Below are 20,540 nucleotides of genomic sequence, written 5' to 3'. Positions count from 1 at the left end.
CTCAGGGTCAACCTGTTAGCTAGGAAGCAGACCTGCCAGACGAGGTAAAACTTTCGGTCGTACCACTTGTTTTCGAAAGACAAAAACGGTACTTAAATTTCGCGTCCATTACAATTAAGTTTTGGTAAACATTATCTGTGTCAGTTAAAGTTAATATATATTATAGATTTGGTAAGTTATAGTTTTATACCTATTCATACCTATTCAATAATAGAATTAAGACTTTTTTATTCAAAAACTTGTCCAGTTTTTAGTTATATTTTACACTTAAAATAAAAATAACATTCTTCAAATTTAACTCGTTATAAACATTATATAATATATAAACAAAATAGTAACAACAGTAAAAACACAGAAAAATCACACAGAAAACACGCACAGAAAAAACACAACCAACAACTAAACAGTAACTACAATAAAATTAAAATAGACAAAAAATACTAACAAACAGATAAACCACAAAACAGACAACCAAAAACGCTAAAAACTGGCTGTCTAAATTTAATTCACACATAAATAGTAAAAAAAATACAACCAACAACAGTAAAATTAAAATAGAAAAACTACAATAACAAACACATAAACCACAAAACAGACCACCAAAAACGCTCTACACAACAACAATAAAATTAAAATAGACAAAAATACTAACAAACAGAAAGGGATAAACCGCAAAACAGACAACCAAAAACGCTAAAAAACTGGCTATCTAAATTTAATTCACACATAAATAGTAAAAAATTCAACCGACAACAGTAAAATTAAAATAGAAAAAGTACACTAACAAACAAATAAACCGCAAAACAGACAACCAAAAACGCTAACAAAACTGACTACTCAATATGACATAAATTTCTATTCCAAATTTCTTTCATTATCAGATCATCAAAGATGCAACATAATAGTATCTTAATAAAGTCAGTTAAAATAAATAATTCTTTTATAAGACTGAAATATCAACATGCTCAATTGCACATCTTGTGGTAAATCTTTTAGTCGTAAAGATAACTTATTACGTCATATGAAGACTGTCTGTAGCAAGTCAAGATTTTTCAATCAAAGGGTTGCAAAGTCTACTGTGAATGAAAAAAAAAGGTAAGAAATTTTATCGCTAGTTTACAATTCTAGTCTTATAAATATTTCCATTTACAGAGAGATTTTGTAAAGATTGTAATGTGCCAGTTTTGTCAAATATGTGGGTAGGGCATTTACGATCTAACTATCACAAAAACAATTCTAAAATGATAGAAGATAAAGGAGTTCAAATTATTAAGTCGGCGTTTAAGGAACGAATAGTGTCATACAGAATTAGTACAGAAAAAAATATTCTAGATGTAAAACAATATTTTAAAGAATTAGAAGTCAAAATTCTGTGTATACTAGACAACCAACTCATAAAGCATACCTGCATTAAAATCAGTATGGAACTTTTTGGTTATTACTATAATCCTACTACTAATAACCATGATGTCAAATCATTCAACACACCTTTTAAAGTAGTTTGTAAAAGCACCGAAATAAAAGATTTGGTAGAAGAATTTTTAATGATTATTGACAACAAGGCTGACGTGTTCGCTGAAAAAGATTCCGGTAAGAGATTTTTTAATATGAAAATATAAATACTTAATTTTATTTTTTTGTTTCAGGATGGATCTTACTTAATTTTCTTTACTTGGAGATTAATATTAATAAATTCAACCCAATGAGAGCATCATCGTTTGTTGAACTTCCTCCTGAGATAGTACGACGTCAAGCTATAGTCAACATTAGAAACAACGATGACTACTGCTTTGCTTGGTCTATAGTAGCAGCTCTTTATCCCCTAACACGTGCCGACTTTGTTACATCATCGTATCCACACTATTCAACAGTTTTGAACACTGCAGGTATTGCCTTTCCAATGTCATTAACCTTCCAGAAGTCACCCACGGTGTCTGAGACCGGGCGATCAAATTATTCGTTATAATTTAGGCCGTAGTGGGGGTGGCGTGCCGCGCTCCTAGCTATGTTTCTCGGTTCGCGCGTTTCAGTGGTAGTTTGGTTTTGGCAATTGTATAGTGAAGGAGTTTTCAGTTATCACGTTATCCGGATTCTGAGACCGGGGTGACCACTAAAGCAAACGGTCTGGTGCACCGGGGTGATATCGGTAATAGTAATTTTAGTCTGCAAGTTATGTATTATTTAAACTTTATAGGTGTTTAAAAATACACTTGCTTTAGAGATGAATTTGTATGAAAAAGAACAAAAACGTCTTTAGCAACTGATGGAGGAGGCACTTGAAGATGCGGACTTGGACAACGATATCGAATCCGATCAGGAATCGGATCAGGAGGAATGTCAGGAGACAGATAGCGGAACTGATCAAAATATTACAGATACTGAAGAGGAAGTGCATTATTTAGGAAACCTCACATCTTGGGAAAGATAAATTCACGCGTTGGTCGAAACAGCCATTACAACGTAAGACTAGGGAAGCGAGAAAAGAAATCATTATAAAACGATTTCCTTGACTTTCGATTGACACAAAATTGTTAAAAAAACCTGCGCAGATAGGAAGGTTAAAAGACATTAAAAAATTTGAAATTCAAAATAATATATCGATTAATGTATACGGTTTAGAAAAATATTTTAATAAAATTTCTAATAGTGAAGAATATGAAGTAATAGGGCCTTTACATTTTTCAAGTGATAGAAAAAATGTACATGTTAATTTATTATTGATAAGTGATGATGATGGAAATCTTCATTATTGCTACATTTCCGATCTTTCAAGATTAGTTTCTAAGCAACTGAGTAAACACCATGGAAGAAAATACTTGTGCAATGGATGCCTTCAATATTTTGATACAGAACAAAAATTACAAAACCATAATAGTTATGATTGTGATCATATTAGAATTAGTTTACCTTCTAAAGAATTACATAAGGATAAGTTTGGAAATGTAGCATATGAAAATATATTGAAATATGTAAATTATCAAAAACAAATGGAAGTCCCTTTTGTGATTTATGCTGATTTTAAATGCATTTTGAAACCTTTAAATAATAATGATAATGTAGTAGACCCAAATAGTTCATATACTGTAAAAAAAATTGAGCACGTTCCCCATTCTTTTACATATTATATAAAATGTTCATTTGATGATACATATTCCAAATTTAAAAGTTATAGAGGTTTGAATAGCGTCCAAGTTTTTATAGATTCTTTGGAAAAAGATGTGTTAAACCACAGACTAACCTAAACAGATGCGACAAACAATGCAAATGTGAAAATTACATTTTGGCGAATGCGCCAGGCAAATTTTTCCGTTAGATTTGTCATATAGGCGAATTTTACAGCGGACCAGCAAAGTAACCTCCATTCGTTTACTAAAAAGCCGGCCTTCTTTGTGTAGAAAATAGAGAGGGAATTTTGTAGTTCGGAATCAAATAGAGATGATTTTAATTTCATTAGTTTTTTTTTAATTTTTGATACATTCACAATCTATACCTACTAATATATAAAATTCTTAAGTTACTGACTCACTGATTAACCACGATCCTGCTCAAACCACTCAACGTAAGAAGCTCAATTTTGGCATACAGATTGATTCTAGGGTGTAGAGGTTCGATAAGAAGAGATTTTTCGAAATTCCAGTTCCAAGGGGGTGAAACCATCCCTCAAATATCACAATATTTTTTATTTAAAAAACGGTCAAGTTTCCGAAAAAACGCTTAAACACGTATATTTTATTTTGTTTTTTTAACATAATTTAAGATTTTTTAAAAATGTATACAGGGTGTTTCGAAAAATCTGGTCATTGATCGAAATTTCGAAAAATCTGGTCACGATCCTGCCTAAAGCGCTTGACGTAAAAAGCTGATTTTTGGAAAACGGATTGACTTTAGGGTGTAGAGGTTCGATAAGAAGGGATTTTTCGAAACTCGAATTCTAAGGGGGTGAAACCACCCCTCAGAATATTTTTTATTTAAAAACCGATGAGTTTTTCGGAAAAGCTCTTAAAAACGTATATTTTATTTTGTTGTTTTACATATTTTAAGATTTTTTAAAAGAAATTTATACAGGGTGTTTCATAAAAATATGACCATTGAGTAATCACGATTCTGCGTAAACTGCTTGACGTTTAAAGCTGATGATGATTTTTGGCAAACGGATTGACTGTGGGGTGTAGAGATTCGATAAGGAGGGGTTTCTCGATTCCAAGAGGGTGAAAATGCCCCTCAAATATTACAATATTTGTTATTTAAAAACGGTTAGTCTTTCTTTGGGAAAACGCTTGGACACATAATTTATTTTGTTTTTACATATTTTGAATTTTTTTTTAAAAATCATACAGTGTGTTTCAAAAGTTGGGTAATTGATTAACTACGATTCTGCTTAATTGCTTGACGTAAAAAAATATTTTTGGCAAACAGATTTTTCGAAAGTCAAATTCCAACGAGATGAAACTACCCGTCAAATATTACCAAGTTATATAATAATATCGCCATATTGTTTTTTCTCAGGCTCAGGACATAAATATGAGGACATTTTATCCAGTTTGTATGTTAATGGAAATTCTTGCTTTGCTTTATCATCACCATTACAAATGATTAATTCGACGCGAACGAAGTTGCGGGACACGCTAGTAATTAATAATAACTAAAAGATATTAATACATTTTAAAAAAAGGTTTTTTACTATTAGGTATTTTTATGTATTTCTTATTTTATATTATATAATTTCTAACTATATAATTATTAGAAAGTGACTCCGCTGCCGGCGCCGGTTCCTTTAATGGTTGCCGGCTCCGGTTCCATTGACGGCTGAAAGAACGGCGGAAAGTAACGCCTGGCTATAGCCAATTTTGCGAGAGCAGCTGTGGCTCCGTTACTGAGACTGAGGCCATCACTTCGTGAACGAGAGGTCCGTGGTTCAAGTCTCACGCCAAACCAGAATTTTTTATTTTTTTACTGCTGTTTTTTTTTTTAAAAAAGCTGTAAATATTAATAACTAGCAATCAAAATACGGATTGCGTTGGTTTCACTCTTTTTGGTGGGGTTAGATTGATTATTTGGTGGAGTTAGTTGCGTTGGTTAAGTTGGTTTATTTGGTGGTGTTGATTGCATTGGATTGGTTTGCTATTTGGTGGGGTTGGTTTGGGTTTTACTAATTTACATTTGTTTAGCGTTGGTTAGTCTCTGGGGTAAGTTGACATTTTTATTTTCGGAGCCGGCATGTGTGCTCCCGAATTGTGGAACCCGGCGCCGGCAGCAGAGTCACTTCCTATAAATATACTTCCGATTCCAGGGTGGTCTGGGTCACAATTTCTTCTTAGTCTAAATACATTTGTAAAACATAAATAAGAGATAAAATTTGTTGACACACCCGACCTCCGTTTTTCGTTTATTATAGGCGCTCTGTGCTCTCAGCTCCATTGGAACGAACTATAATTATTATAATTATCCCTAAATTTCATCTCCAAAAAAGAGAAAAAGTCGGTACAAAGATTCCGTAAAAATTGGTTCTGGGAGTCAGTGGCGGATACAGAGGGGGGCCCATGGGGCCCGGCCCCTTAAATCTGTAAATTGTGTTAAATATTAGGCTTTTTTGTTAAAAATGGCGCCCTAAAAAGCATATTCTATATTACTTTTTATTTTGGCCCCCCCTAAAATAAATTCCTGTATCCGCCCCTGCTGGAAGTTTAATATTTTGCACAAATGTAACTTCATCCCCTAAAGAGGTGAAATTAGTGGTGGAAATTTATATAAAAATTTGTAAAAATCTCTTCCTAAGAATATACAATAATTTTGTTATTAATAATTTCAGAAGGTTTCTTAAGTAACGCAATGACTATATCAGGGGCGACTATGAAAATTCATCCCCGAGGAGGGTAAAATTAGGGCTGAACAATTATAAAACAAAACATAAAATAAAAACCTGTTTATTCAAAACATTACACAATAAAGGTTTCTCTAGGGATTCAATAAAAAAATCCATCCCTTAAAATAAGGGAAAAATGATTGCAAATATTCGTTAATATTTGGTATAGAAGTATGATATTTCGGTGTGGCATACTTACGAAGTGTTTTCTCGAAACTCATTTCCTAAAGGGGTAAAATTAAGGGCAAAATTTTATGAAAATTCGTTACTACTATGTGGTTTAGAAGTACATAATATTTATGAATTAAAATTTGGCCAAATATGCTTAAGTATAATTGGGAAGCAATGGTATAGAGTAGAAGAAACGATTTTTGAAAATTCCTCATCTCGGGGATGATATAGTAAAGTTGGCATGAAAATTTATTACTACCTGGCATAGAAGTATAATATTTTTACAAAGTTTATGTAGTTAATAAGTCGATTATTTGATCGAACTGTATGTCTATTTAAATTCGCTTTTTTCGTATTAGAAAATCTAGGTATTTTCGGAAAAAAAATACCCACAGTTTTTGATATAATTTAGTTATAGAAAATCTAAAAAATGTATCTTCCTCAGTTTTTAGTGAAATGTTTTCTCATCCATTGAAAGCACATTTTTTTAAAAGCATTTTAAATAAAATCAAAACCAGAAACTTAAACTGAATAGCTGAATTAACTAAAACAATACTAAAAGAACACCGTGAACTAACTAAATGTAAACCAACAAAACCCAACAGAAAATTAAAATCGGAAACAGCTAATAATAATAATGTATGTAATATCCATGTGAAACAACTGAAGAAACTGACTTAAAAATCCTCTGAAAACCTTCAATATTCCCATCTTAGATTCCCATATTCTTTTTCTAGGACACTGTTGCCAATTCTACTTACCAATTTGTGTAAACTATATCGGTATCACGGCACATGCAAACAATATGCCTTGTCTGTATCATAAAAGTACCTATTTGCTATATAAAAGATCAGCTGCTAAATTTTAAATCAATTTAAAATATCAAATAAAATGATAGTAGTGCATAAAACTATTAACAAGCAGGATATAAAAATAATTAAAGATAATTTAAGCTGGCTAATAGTAGATTTACTTTAGATTAATATTTGAAATTAACAGCTGGAAGTACAGCTAAATACAAAAGGCAAGCTGACAACAAAGATCCTATTCTTTAAGAATTTTATATTTCTGATATTTTATATCATTTTAATTTTAAAGATATCGTCATTTTCTTTATACATATGTGTATTGATCTTAACCCATTGTTAAAAGTTTGTAAATTTCATACATTTTTACAAATAAATATTAGCTGATATTTCCTAACATCATGTAATTATAGTTATTTATTATTATCCAGGAGAAAGCGCTAATACAAGTACATATAACATTTAATTCTCACATAAAAAAAGTTCAAGCTGGCAATCTCGCTTTAACTTTATAATCGTACGGCGCTGTGACGGCCAGACGAAACGGCGCGGTGTATCAAAGGCAAGGTTAAAGGCGAGAAAGAACAAAAGAAATGGAAGCTTGGGGAAGGGGGGAGTGCGGGAACGATTTGAAGTCACCACGGCTGTTTGTTTGGCCGAATATTTTGCCTTCATCGACGGTATCGCCGCTCTGTCGTCGCACTTCCGAACATAGGTCTTTTTGAACACAAAATTTCCCATAAGGTGTCGCATCTGTTTAAGTTAGTTTGTGGTTAAACTTATACCACATATTTTAAAAAAAAAATAAAAAAATTAATACTTTGACGGAATTAGAAAAAATTAGACACAACTATGTTACAGATTGTCATATTTGCGACAAACAACTTTTATATGATAAAGTTGCTGATCATTGTCACATTACTGGTAACTACAGAGGACCAGCTCATTCTTTATGTAACTTAAACTATAAAATTCCTAATTATATTCCAGTTATAATACACAACTTATGTAATTACGATTGCCACCTATTTATAACAAGCCTATGTTCAAATAAAGAACAATTAAAAGTAATTGCACAAAACAAGGAAAAATATATTTCGTTTGAAAAACAAATCCATGTAGACAATTATTTTGATAAGCATACTAAATGTATTAAACAAAAGAATCTATTACTTAGGTTTATTGATTCTTTTCAATTTCTATCCTTTTCTTTATCAAAACTTTCAGATACCCTAAAAGATGAACAATGTGTAGAAGTAAGAAAATTTTTTGATGATGATGAAAAATTTAGTCTTATTCGTCAGAAAGGTGTATTTCCGTATAGTTATATTGATAGTTTTGAAAAACTAGATGAATAGTTTTTACCAGAAAAAGAAAAATTTTATAATAGTTTAACAGACCAACATATTTCTGACCAAGAATATCAAAGAGCTCTTAAAGTTGGGAAATTATTTGAGTGTAAATTCATAGGACAATATTCAGATATTTATTTGCTGTCTGCCACAATACTTTTAGCTGATATTTTCGAAAATTTTCGAAAAACATGTTTATCCACATATAAACTAGACCCTGCACACTTTTATACATTTCCCGGCTTATCATGGGAAGCTTGTTTACGTTATACAGGTATAGAATTGGAATTAATAACTGATCCGGATATGTTGCATTTTTTCAAAAATAGCGCTCGTGGTGGGGTTAGTTCTTGTATAACAAGAAAATCTGAAGCAAATAATCCTTTTCTTTCAAGCTATGATGCATCAAAACCGCATAAATACATAATGTACTGTGATGCAACAAATTTATACGGGTTTGCAATGTTCCAATATCTGCCAACGGGTGATTTTGTATGGTTAACAGAAAAAGAAATAGAAAATTTAGATATTTTTTCTATTTCAAACACTTCAAATACCGGATATGTGCTAGAAGTTGATTTAGAATATCCTGAAAATCTCCATGACCATCACAATAATTTTCCTTTTTGTCCTGAGAACTATAAACAACCCAATTCAAATTCCACAAAATTAATATCTAATTTAAATCGCAAATCGAAATATGTTATTCATTACCAGTTATTACAACAATGTCTACAAAATGGACTTGAAAGTTAACTAAAATGGACTAATGAAAGTTAACTAAAATACATAGAGTTTTACAATTTTCGCAATCTGCTTGGCTAAAATTTTTTATAGAATTAAATACATTACGTAATGAGTCTAGAAATGAATTTGACCGTCACACATTTAAATTAGCAAATATCAGTATATACGGAAAAACAATGGAAAATGTGGATAGGAGAGTTGATGTAAGACTTGTTACAGAATGGACAAAAAATAAACAAAAAGATGGTGGTGAAAATTTGATTGCAAAACCATATTTCAAACATTTGACTATTTTCTCAGAAAATTTGGTGGCTATTTGCAAAAAGTATCAATCACTTATAATAAACCAATATACGTTGGATTTTGCGTTTTAGATATATCTAAAACTGTTATGTACGATTTCTTTTACAACTTTTTAAAACCTCTATATAAAGAAAATGTTTCTCTTCTGTATACAGACACTGATTCTTTTATTCTTGAAATCGAACCAAACAATATTTATTGTGATATGCAAAAGAATATTCATAAATTTGATACATCCAATTATTTACCTAATAATATGCATAATATGCCAATAACACAATCAGTTGTTGGTAAATTTAAAGATGAATATGCTTGTGAACCTATTACAACATTCTACGGTACGGGAGCAAAATCCTATTGCATAAAAACTGAAAATAGTCTCTTAAAAAAATCTAAAGGTATTAAGAAACCTACTGTTAAAAATCAGTTAGAGTTTATCCACTACAAAGATGTTGTAGAAAATAACACTAAAAAAATTTGCTCTATGTATGTGTTTCGTTCTCGACTACATACAATTTTTACCGAGTTGATAAATAAAATCGCGCTAAGTTCAGAAGATACGAAGCGATATAAAATTCCACATGATTATAAAACACTCGCTTGGGGTCACCAGGATATTTCATTTTACCAGTGGAGCGCTGATCATCCCGATTTAGATGTATTTTTTTAATTAATATTATATCAAACATATTGTTAATATTATATTAGTAGTTTAATCGCATATTTTGTTTTAATGAATTATTATTATATATGTTTTATATAGGTATATAAAAAATGTATATACATGTAATTAAGATTATATAGTTGTAAATTTTAGTAATCAATTATTTTAGTCCACCACATATTTTATATTTCACTTGCTAATGTTCTCACATAAATGTACTTATATTAAGTACATTTTTTTTTAAATTAATAGTATAGTAAATTGAGTATAGTACTTATAGTAAGTTCTTTTTAAATTATTTTATTTTCTATTGATCGTTCATAAGATGTATTTGGAAAGCTTTGATATAGATATCGATAATGTTGCTTATAAAACATATGATACAAGGCTTTCTACCTTTAAAAAATGGAAAGGTAGATTAAATCCTGAGATATTAGCTGGAGCAGGATTTTACTCAATTTTGTTTAGTGATGTTTGCAAATGCTATTATTGTGGAGTTGAAATTTATGATTGGTTGTATGATGATTGTCCTATCGAAGAGCATTATAAATTTGCACCAACATGTAACTTGAATGAGTGCTTAAGACTAAACAAAAATATTAATAAGCAACTTTTTACAACGTTTAGAAATAACAAAAATTGGAAATACAAAAATCTAGCGATTTTAGTAATAATTTATTTCTGTTATCAATATATATTTGTTATAGCAAAATGTATTTATATTAGTTTATGATAGCAAATATAATCAAATGTTAAAGTGCTATCCTCTCGAACGGATGTAAATTTTATATATTAAATAAATTGATACAGTGTTTACTTTATTTTAATGGCTTCTCTATCCCATTTTATCCTCCTTTATTTCATATCTCAAAATATTATTTATGTTCATTACCCTCCTAATGTAACACGATGTGAAATATGTTTCTCTAATAAGACAAATATAACCCCTGATAAAAATTGTCAATTTATGAAAGTTGGTTTAATCAATAATAATACATATAGTTTTATATATCGATCGGGACAGGTCAACTCTGTGTATAGGATTTTAACGTGTAAGACAGTGATGTAGGCAGCTTAATGGAAAATCAAATGTATTAAAAAGAGAAAAAAGTTGGGTGGGTATGGGTGGGTACATTTCTTCTGAGCGGTATTGCCGGATTTTGCATCAAAATTTCAAACCGCAGAAGTAGACGTTTCAAAAAAATGTTGCATCAGGGTTGGATCTGGATTTTCGACAAGTAGTTACTCATTTTACTACAACTGTAATATATTACATTTAGCTTAGATATATTTTCTTCATTTCAGTAAGTAGATAATATATGAGAGATCCTCCTCCTCATAATACTCCTCCTCCTCCTCCTCCTCCTCCCACTAATATAATATACATTTCAAAAATATGTTAATTCCTACTGCTTTCATCCCCACTTTATTTACTTAGTCATATATAGCAGTTTTGTCTAGTTCTAGCAGTCAACTATTTAGCTTGACCAATCAGGTTGGTTAGCGTGGCTATTTGAAGGGTTGCAATGCATCTGTGTTTGTCAAAGACTCTAACGTGATTGGTCGAGCAAAATGGTTGCCATACTAGGGCTAGACACAGGTATATGTAGCTAGTAAGGTGGGTCTTTAGAAGAAGGTAAAGCGAATCTCTTATTCATCAAGAGTGATGCAATACAATAAGAAAAAATAACTAGTTAGAAGGCTGATTCAAGAATATACTGATTTCCATCAAACTGTTTCTCATCGAATAGTTTTAATTAATCAAAAGGATTGGTGAGGCTACACGGCGAGATCTTTCATCGAGCCGCCCAAACCATCCGGATCATATCGCAATAGTCTTTCGGCGCTGTCTCCATATAGCGGTAAGATGTAGACGGTAGCACCATCTCTTATCAACGTGGCGAAACATTGCAACTTTTGGTGGGAAAAACCGTTAATTCAAATATAGATTCCTGTAATTTGATTTATTAGTATGCTATTTATAGTAACAATGTATTTTAAATACTGATTTCAATTTTAAAATTATTTTCAACTCCTCCTCCTCCCCCTACTCCGATACAGCGGTCCTAGCCGGCATTGAACTGTTCGCTTATAGGGACGTACAGAAATATCGATATTCTACTTTTCGATATTCTACTTTTCGATATTTCGTTATATTAAAAAAGTCTTTCTATTTAGATAATAACTATCGATATCAATCGATATTAAAAAAATATGTCGATTCATTCCTACTTTTTCTTCAACGAGGAAGATAGGGTGATATAAAGAAACAGAGATATTCTTATCCCCACTTATTTTTACTCCCACTATATCAATGTCTAGTCATATATAGTAAAAGCCACTAAAAGTATTAGTTCAGAATGGCCGAAGAAAATAATTTACAAACCCTCTCTCAACAGACCAGTTTTACTATTCAACATCAATCTATACTTAGTATATTACAATCTCCTCCTAGGGAAGAAGAAGAAACTATAACCTGCGAACAATATACAAAAGAAAATATAGAAGAAATTAAGCGACTGTTTTGTGCTATTTGTCAAGACATGGTTGATTGCTACGAAACATGTGTGCCAAATACATGTTCACACTTTTTTTGCTTAAACTGTATATTAACATGGAATGATGTACGTTACGATTCAAAAATGACAACTAAGTGTCCACTATGTGGTTTACATTATAAATATTTAGTGCAGTTTCGAAAAGATATAATTAGATATTACTTTGTCCAGAGTATAAAAAGGGGATTAAAATAAATGTGACTATAAATATTTGCAGTTTTATTTCACATCATGTAAAAATTCTATTGATTTAACACAAAACCGATTAAACCGATTGATATTTCAAAACATTGCTCATCTCTAATATAAATATAAAATTTAAAAAATAAAACCAGTATCACAGGTTCAACGATCTCAGAGAGAACCGAGAACAAGATACCTGCAGATATAATCTCAGATCGACCTCGCCTCTGTCGACCAGTTGCTTATAAAAGACAAAGGCAGTCAGATGGTTTGGTTGTAAATTTCGCACCCATTGCAATAAAATTAAGGGTATTTTGATAAACATTATTTGTGTTAGTTAAAGTTAATATCTATAGTTTTGGTAAGTTATAGTTTTACATATTCATCTAATAAAATTAAGACTTCTATTCAAAAACTTGTCCAGTTTTAATTGTATTTTACATTTAATTTAAAATAAAAATAACATTCTTCAAATTTAACTCGTAGTAAACATTAAAATAGTATATAATATATAATAGTATAACATATATTCTATTATAATTAATAGAATAATATAAAAAAATAAAAATAATATAAAAACACTCAGATAAATAGATTAACAAAAAAGATAAAAAAACAGTCAGTAATCCCACTATGGACAAATCAAATAAATAATAGTAAACACAACTAAACATTAACCACAGTAAAATTAAAATAGACAAACTATACTAATAAACAGATAAACTACAAAACAGACAGCATGTCTAAATTTAATTCAATATTCATAAACAGTAGAAAAAATATAACCAACAAACACTCAACCACAATAAAACAAACAAACAAACAGATAACAAAGACGCTAACAAAACTAATTGTCTAAATTTAATTCATACATATAGTAAAAAAATACAACCAACAATAAAAACAAACAAACAACACTAACAGACAGGTAAACCGCAAAACAGACAACAAACACACTAACAAAACTGTCTGTCTAAATTTAATTCACATATATAGTAAAAAAATACAACCAACAATAAAAATAAATAAACAGATAAACCGCAAAACAAACAACAAACACACTAACGAAACTGTCTGTCTAAATAATTTAATTCACATAAATAGTAAATTATAACCAACAATAAAAATAAACAAACAGATAAACCGCAAAACAGACAACAAACACACTAACAAAACTGACTGTCTAAATTTAATTCACCATGGATACATGAACAGTAGAAAATCACAACCAACAGTAACTAGAGTAAAATTAAAGTTCATCAAATTAACATAATAATGAGTTGTAACATAGAATTTTTTATAGAACTAAAGTACCAACATGTTCAATTATACATCTTGTGTTAAATCTTTTAGTCTTAAACATCATATGAGAGTAGCTTGTAACTAGTCAAGTTTTTCAACTGATGGCTTGGAAAGTCTGCTGAAAAAAGGGTAAGACTTTTTCTCACTGTTTTACAATTTTAGTCTTATAAATATTTTCTTTTACAGAGAGATTTTGTGAAAATCGGGAATCACATGACAAAAGATCGATTTTCGGCAGAATCAGGTAAATATTTTTTTACAGGTAAATATTTTTTTAAATGAATCAAAAAATTAATTTATTGCTAGTTTAAAAAAACTCAAATTGATAAAGGAAATGCTGAAGAACTAGAACTTTTAAAACAATGTTTTGATACGTTAGTGGATTCATTTAATTAAATATTTACATTTTTTCATTTATTTTTTTAATTAAATTATATTTATACATTCTTTTTCCAAATTTAACCTTTCATATAACAGAATAAAATTTAATAATAAAACCATAAATTTATTTACAGAATAAAATTGAAAGATGTTTATTTGCCCATCCTGTAAAAAAAACTTTACTCGTAAAGACAACCTATCTCGCCATTTAAAAAGTGCCTGCAACAAATCATCCTTTCTAAACAGATGGTTGACAACGTCTACACCTGAAGAAAAAAGTAAGATTTTTTATGTTATAACCTTTTGAAATTAACAAAATAATTGTATTTATAGAGAAATATTGTGAAGAATGCAAAGAGTCAATATCACAAAATTTATGGTTTGGTCATCTGCGATCAAACACACACAAAAATAATTCTAAAATAATTGAACAACCTGGAGTACAAATTATTAAATCTGCATTCAAAGAACGAATAATAACATATAGATTATCTATGGAGGAGATGATCTTAAATGTTAAAAATTACTTTATAAAATTGGAAAAAAAGATTCTTCGTATATTTGAGGATCAATTAAGAAAACACACATGCCTTAAAATTAATATGGAGCTTTTTGGCTATTATTATAATCCAAGTACTGATAATCATGATGTAAAATCATTCAACACTCCATTTAAAGTCATTTGCAATAGTGCCGAAACAAAGGATTTGATAGAAGAATTTGTAACAGTTATTGACAATAAGGCAGATGAGTTTGCAGAAAAAGATTCGGGTAAGTGTTTAACTTTAATCTAAAATATATATGTAATTAATTTTTATTTCTGGTTTCAGGATGGATCTTACTTAATTTTATTCATTTGGAAATTAACATTAATAAATTCAATCCTTTGAGAGCATCATCATTTATTGAACTACCTCCTGAAATAGTACGACGTCAAGCTGTAGTTAACATAAGAAATAACGATGACTACTGCTTCGCATGGTCCATAGTTGCAGCTCTTCATCCTCCAACAGGTGTTGACTTTGTTACATCATCATACCCTCATTATTCAACGGTTTTGAACACTGCAGGTATTGATTTTCCAATAACATTAAAAAACATTAAAAAATTTGAAAATCAAAACAATATTTCTATTAATGTATACGGTTTAGAAAAATATTATAATAAAATTTCTAAAAATGAAGAATATGAAATAATTGGTCCTCTACATTTCACAAATGCTAAAAAAAATATTCATGTTAATTTATTATTGATAAACGATGATGATGGAAATCTTCATTATTGCTACATTTCCGATCTTTCTAAATTAATTTCTAAACAACTTAGCAAACACAATGGTAGAAAATATTTATGTGAAGGATGTTTGCAATATTTTGATACAGAACAAAAATTACAATACCATAATAGTTATGATTGTGATCATGTTAAAATTAATTTACCTTCTAAAGAATTAGTTAAAGATAAATATGGAAATGTGGCATATGAAAATATATTAAAATTTATAAATTATCAAAAACAAATAGAAGTTCTTTTGTGATGTATGCAGACTTTGAATGTATTTTAAAACCTTTAAATAATAATGAAAATGTAGAAGATCCAAATAGTCCATATACTGTAAAAAAAATTGAACATATTCCATACTCTTTTGCATATTATATCAAATGTTCATTTGATGATGATTATTCTAAGTTTGAAAAATATAGAGGTTTGGATAGCGAAAAAGTTTTTATAAATTCTCTAGAACAAGATGCGTTAAATTTGTATCACACATTTTTAAAGACTCCTAAGAAAATGAACACTCTAACAGAATTAGAACAAACTACACATAACAATGCTAAAAACTGTCATATTTGTGATAAGCCACTTTTAGGGGATAAAGTTGCCGATTATTGTCACATTACAGGCAACTATAGAGGACCAGCTCATTCTTTGTGTAATATCAACTATAAAATTCCTAATTTTATTCCAGTTATAATTCACAACTTACGTAATTACGACAGCCACCTATTTTTAAAGCATATGTAAAAAATATTAAAAAAAAAAAAAAAAAAAAAAACAAAATAAAGAAAAAAATTATATTTTCCTTTAAAAAAAAAAAAAAAAAAAAAAAAAAAAAAAAAAAAAAAAAAAAAGGAAATTTAAAAAAAAAGAATCTATCACTTAGATTTATCGACCCATTTCAATTTTTATCATATTTCTTTATCTTAAACTTTCAGATACCTCAAGATGACAATGTATAAGAAATAAGAAAATTTTTTTATTAAAATATTGTATAACCATTTTTAAACTTATTCGTCCAAAAAGGTGTGTCTCTCTATAATTTACATCGTGTTTTGAAAAATTAGCAGGAAAATTTTACCTGAAAAGATCAGTTTTTTAACAGTTTAAACAGCATGAACCATAATTTCTGACGAGGAATATGAAAGAGCTCTTAAAGTTTGGGAAATTATTTGAATTAATGATATAGGACATATTTCAATATAATATTTGCTATCAGATACTTTACTTTTAGCTGATATTTTCGAAAATTTTCGGAAAATGGTTTGTACTTATAAACTAGACCCTGCACACTTCTATACTTTTCCAGGGTTAAGTTTTGAATCTTGTTTACGTTATACAGCTATAGAACTGAATTACTGATAGACTCCAAGATATGATAATTTTTTTAAAAATAGCGTTTGTCCGCGTGGTGGAGTTTAATTTCACGATAACAGGGACAATCTGAAGCAAATAATGTGTCGTGTGTGATATCAAAATTTGATTCCCAACAGAAACCCTAATTAAGGAATAGTCATAATGTACCTGATCGATGCCAACAAACTTGTGATGCGTGTGTTGGCGCTGTCCGATCTAGGTTAAATCAGGTGATTTGGTGCTTGTAATGGTTCTACGCTTCGGTCTTAACGCCACATCTGTGAGCAGTAATAGACGCATAGTATTACTCTACATATTTTCTCACACTTGTCTAAATGACGATTTATGCCAAAGGTTATGTTCTAGAAGTTGATTTAGAATATCCCGAACACCTTCATGACTACCACAACGATTTCCCTTTTTGTCCAGAAAATTAAGAAAAAAAAAAAAAAAAAAAAAAAAAAAAAAAAAAAAAAAAACTTTAAATTAACAATCAATATGTAGCTTCGTTACCAATTACTAAAAACAATGTCTACAAAATGGCCTTAAGTTAACTAAAATCCATAGAGTTTTACAATTTGCTCAATTCTGCTGGTTGAAACAATTTAATAGATTTAAACACAAAGTTACGTAATGAGTTCTAAAAGAATGACATTTGATCGTCACACCTGTTTAATTGACAAACAATAGCTATTTATGGAAAAAACAATGGAAAATGTGGACAGGAGAGTTGATATAAGACTTGTTACCGACGATGCGGAAAACAAAATAAAAGGAAAGATGGGGCTGAAAATCTCATTGCAAAACCATATTTCAAGAGACTTACAATTTCTCAGAAACTTAGTCGCTATTCAAATGAAAAAATACTAGTTACTTATAATAACCAGATATATGTTGGCTTTTCCATATTAGATATTTCAAAAACGCGTTATGTATGACTAATCTATTACAATGTTTTTAAAAACCTTTTATAAACGATAATGTTTCTCCTTCTTTATCAACACTGGATCTTATTCTTGAAATTACCAAATAATGTTTGCCCTTCCATGATATGCAAAAGATATTGCATAAACTTTGATACTCCAATTATTGTACCTACTAATATGCAATAAGTATGCCAATAACATCAATCAGTGTTGGGAAATTTAAATATGAATATGCTGGTGAACCCATTGAATCTTTTTATGGTACGGGGGCGAAAGCATACTGTGTAAAAACCGAGAAAAAATGGTCTCTAATAGAAGCCATAGTATAAAAAACATGGTATGAAAATCAGTTAGATTTTATTCATTATAAAGACGTAGTAGAAAATAATCTTCTAAATTTTTGTGCTCCATGTCATGTTTTTCGTTCTAAGACTAACATAACAATTTTTACCGATTACATACATAAAATCTGCACTTTGAATTCTTGAATGATAATAAAGGTATTCAAAATTATCCAACATGATTTTTTTTTAAACACTTGCTTGGGGGGTCATCATGATATTTCATTTTCACCGTGGAATAGCAGATAGATTTTCCAGTAACCTCGAATATATTTTTTAAATATACAATTATTGTTCTATAGATACATACATTTATACAGGGAACAATATATTTTTGATGGTATTTTAGTATTTAGCATTTACCATAAAACTTTACACAATTATTTGAAAAGTTGACTTATTACAAGTATAATGTATTAAAATAGCATTTCTACTCTGGAGATGATTAAATTAATTCATAGATTCCACTTGAGGCTTTTTAACACTTGTTATAATTTATATAGATTTAAGTTGATAGATTTTACAGAAAAAATATAGAATACAAAAATAATAAATAAAAATTTTATCAATATTTTTTAAATTTAATACAATATATTTTTTTTAGTTTTAACATTTTCCATAAACTCTTTAAGTGGTGTGAAGACATCAAACTTATACACAAAATAGCTTCAGCATTAATTCTACCAGGAAGAAACAACTTACTTTACCTATGCACAAGGACGACAACACAAAATAAAAACGGTTAACGAAAAAACTTGAAAACCATTAAAACTTATTTGAAGTGGGGACTCATATAATTTTGTTAAATAAGTAAAATAATTTTCTACATTTTTTTTTTTTTTTTTTTTTTTTTTTTTTTTTTTTTTTTTTTTTTTTTTTTTTTTTTTTTTTTTTTTTTTATTAATAATATACTTTCAATGAGTTAATGCAATTTTCAATGATAAAATATACCACTGTTAGAATACATGTTTGACATATTTCTAATTTTCTTATTAATGCCTCTTAAGATGTGTTATGGAAAGTTTTTGCTTAAAGATATTTGATTGATGTTACTTATAAACCTTGAAATCGATTTCTACTTTAAAAACTGGATGGAAAATTGGACCTGAGGTTTTAGCAAAGCAGGCTTTTATAATGTTTCCATTATAGTGACGTATGCAAATGTTACTATTGTGGAACTGAAATTTATGAGTGGACCTATTATGACTTCCTCTATGCGAAGAACATCCACCAGAAATTTCTACATTATGTAATTTAAATGAATGTCTAAACAAAGTCAAAGGTTAAGTCAAAACAAAAAAAAAATAAGAAACCAAAAATTCCAAAATCTAAATAATATTCTTTGGAATGTCCATAATTTGATGATATATTATTCCATTAATTTACATCTTTTTTCAACATATATTTCTTATGCTGAATTAAGGTTATTTATTTCATCTATAAAAAAATATTGTCCAATTCATTTGGTATACCATCATTGATGGAGTTAAATGTGATAAATAACTTTTTAATTTAAAATAACTTTTTTTTTTTTTTTTTTTTTTTTTTTTTTTTTTTTTTTTTTTTCGTTTATTTCATTAAAATTCAAAAATGTTGTCTAATGTTCCCATCTCCGCCTTCCCTACTGAGTCAAACGCTCGACACATGAGGAATATGTTTTCGATGCAAATAACCAACTCATACCTTATGAATGCAAAAATTTGTCGGTATTATGAAGTTTGTGTTCTTGTTTATCCAATCATATTAAATACAATACTTTTAGTTTAGGCATAATCTTACCATTCAACCAAAACGATGAGCGTGTGAGACCAAGATCTCTATAGTTTCAATGGTATTTTTTCGGGGGTGTCATAAGTATTATTCTGCTATTTCCAACCAAAACCCATTTTTGTATTAATTGAGTCATTGTAGAAACGATACCCCAATGCTTCGCCCCGACGATCAGATAATGTATATGAGTATCTTTTTTTTCAAAATGAATCGAAGATCTCCGACTTAACTGTACTTTAAAGTATCTCATTAAAAATGGAAGAAAAGCTCACTAGCTGATTCATATAAAAAGTATATATATACATAATATATTTTTTTTTTTTTTTTTTTTTTTTTTTTTTTTTTTTTTTTTTTTTAATTGTCATATTTTATATGTTGGTCGCGATACGGCACCCAGTTATGCTATCTCTACCATGTTTATATATTACTTTAACATTTTTTTTTTTTTTTTTTTTTTTTTTTTTTTTTTTTTTTATATTTTTAACACAATTTCATTTAAATTGTTTGATATAAGCAATGCGCTTGAGTATCTCTCTCCC

At 29.3% G+C, this 20,540-nt stretch overlaps 2 protein-coding genes across 2 annotated transcripts; both read left to right on the top strand.

The window, feature by feature from the left end:
- The first annotated feature begins 965 nt into the window (after window positions 1–965).
- On the top strand, window positions 966–2,428 carry LOC115874162. The gene is made up of 4 exons (XM_030889266.1): window positions 966–1,095; window positions 1,153–1,590; window positions 1,647–1,930; window positions 2,258–2,428. The coding sequence occupies exons 1-4, from the start codon at window positions 1,083–1,085 to the stop codon at window positions 2,426–2,428; spliced, it is 906 nt and encodes a 301-aa protein (XP_030745126.1). The 5' UTR covers window positions 966–1,082.
- Window positions 2,429–11,664: 9,236 nt separating this feature from the next.
- Window positions 11,665–15,270, top strand: LOC115874163 (the record flags this gene model as incomplete). Its single annotated transcript, XM_030889267.1, is given in 5 exon segments — window positions 11,665–14,078; window positions 14,136–14,193; window positions 14,465–14,608; window positions 14,664–15,101; window positions 15,161–15,270. Coding segments are annotated over 3 exon segments (678 nt in total), but the record flags the coding sequence as incomplete, so codon positions are not given.
- Between the last annotated feature and the right edge of the window lie 5,270 nt (window positions 15,271–20,540).

This window comes from Sitophilus oryzae, unplaced genomic scaffold (genome assembly GCF_002938485.1).
Source record: "Sitophilus oryzae breed Bouriz unplaced genomic scaffold, Soryzae_2.0 scaffold_1233_pilon_pilon, whole genome shotgun sequence".
Classification (NCBI taxonomy): Eukaryota; Metazoa; Arthropoda; class Insecta; order Coleoptera; family Curculionidae; genus Sitophilus; species Sitophilus oryzae.
This window is presented reverse-complemented; position numbering and strand designations above follow the sequence as displayed.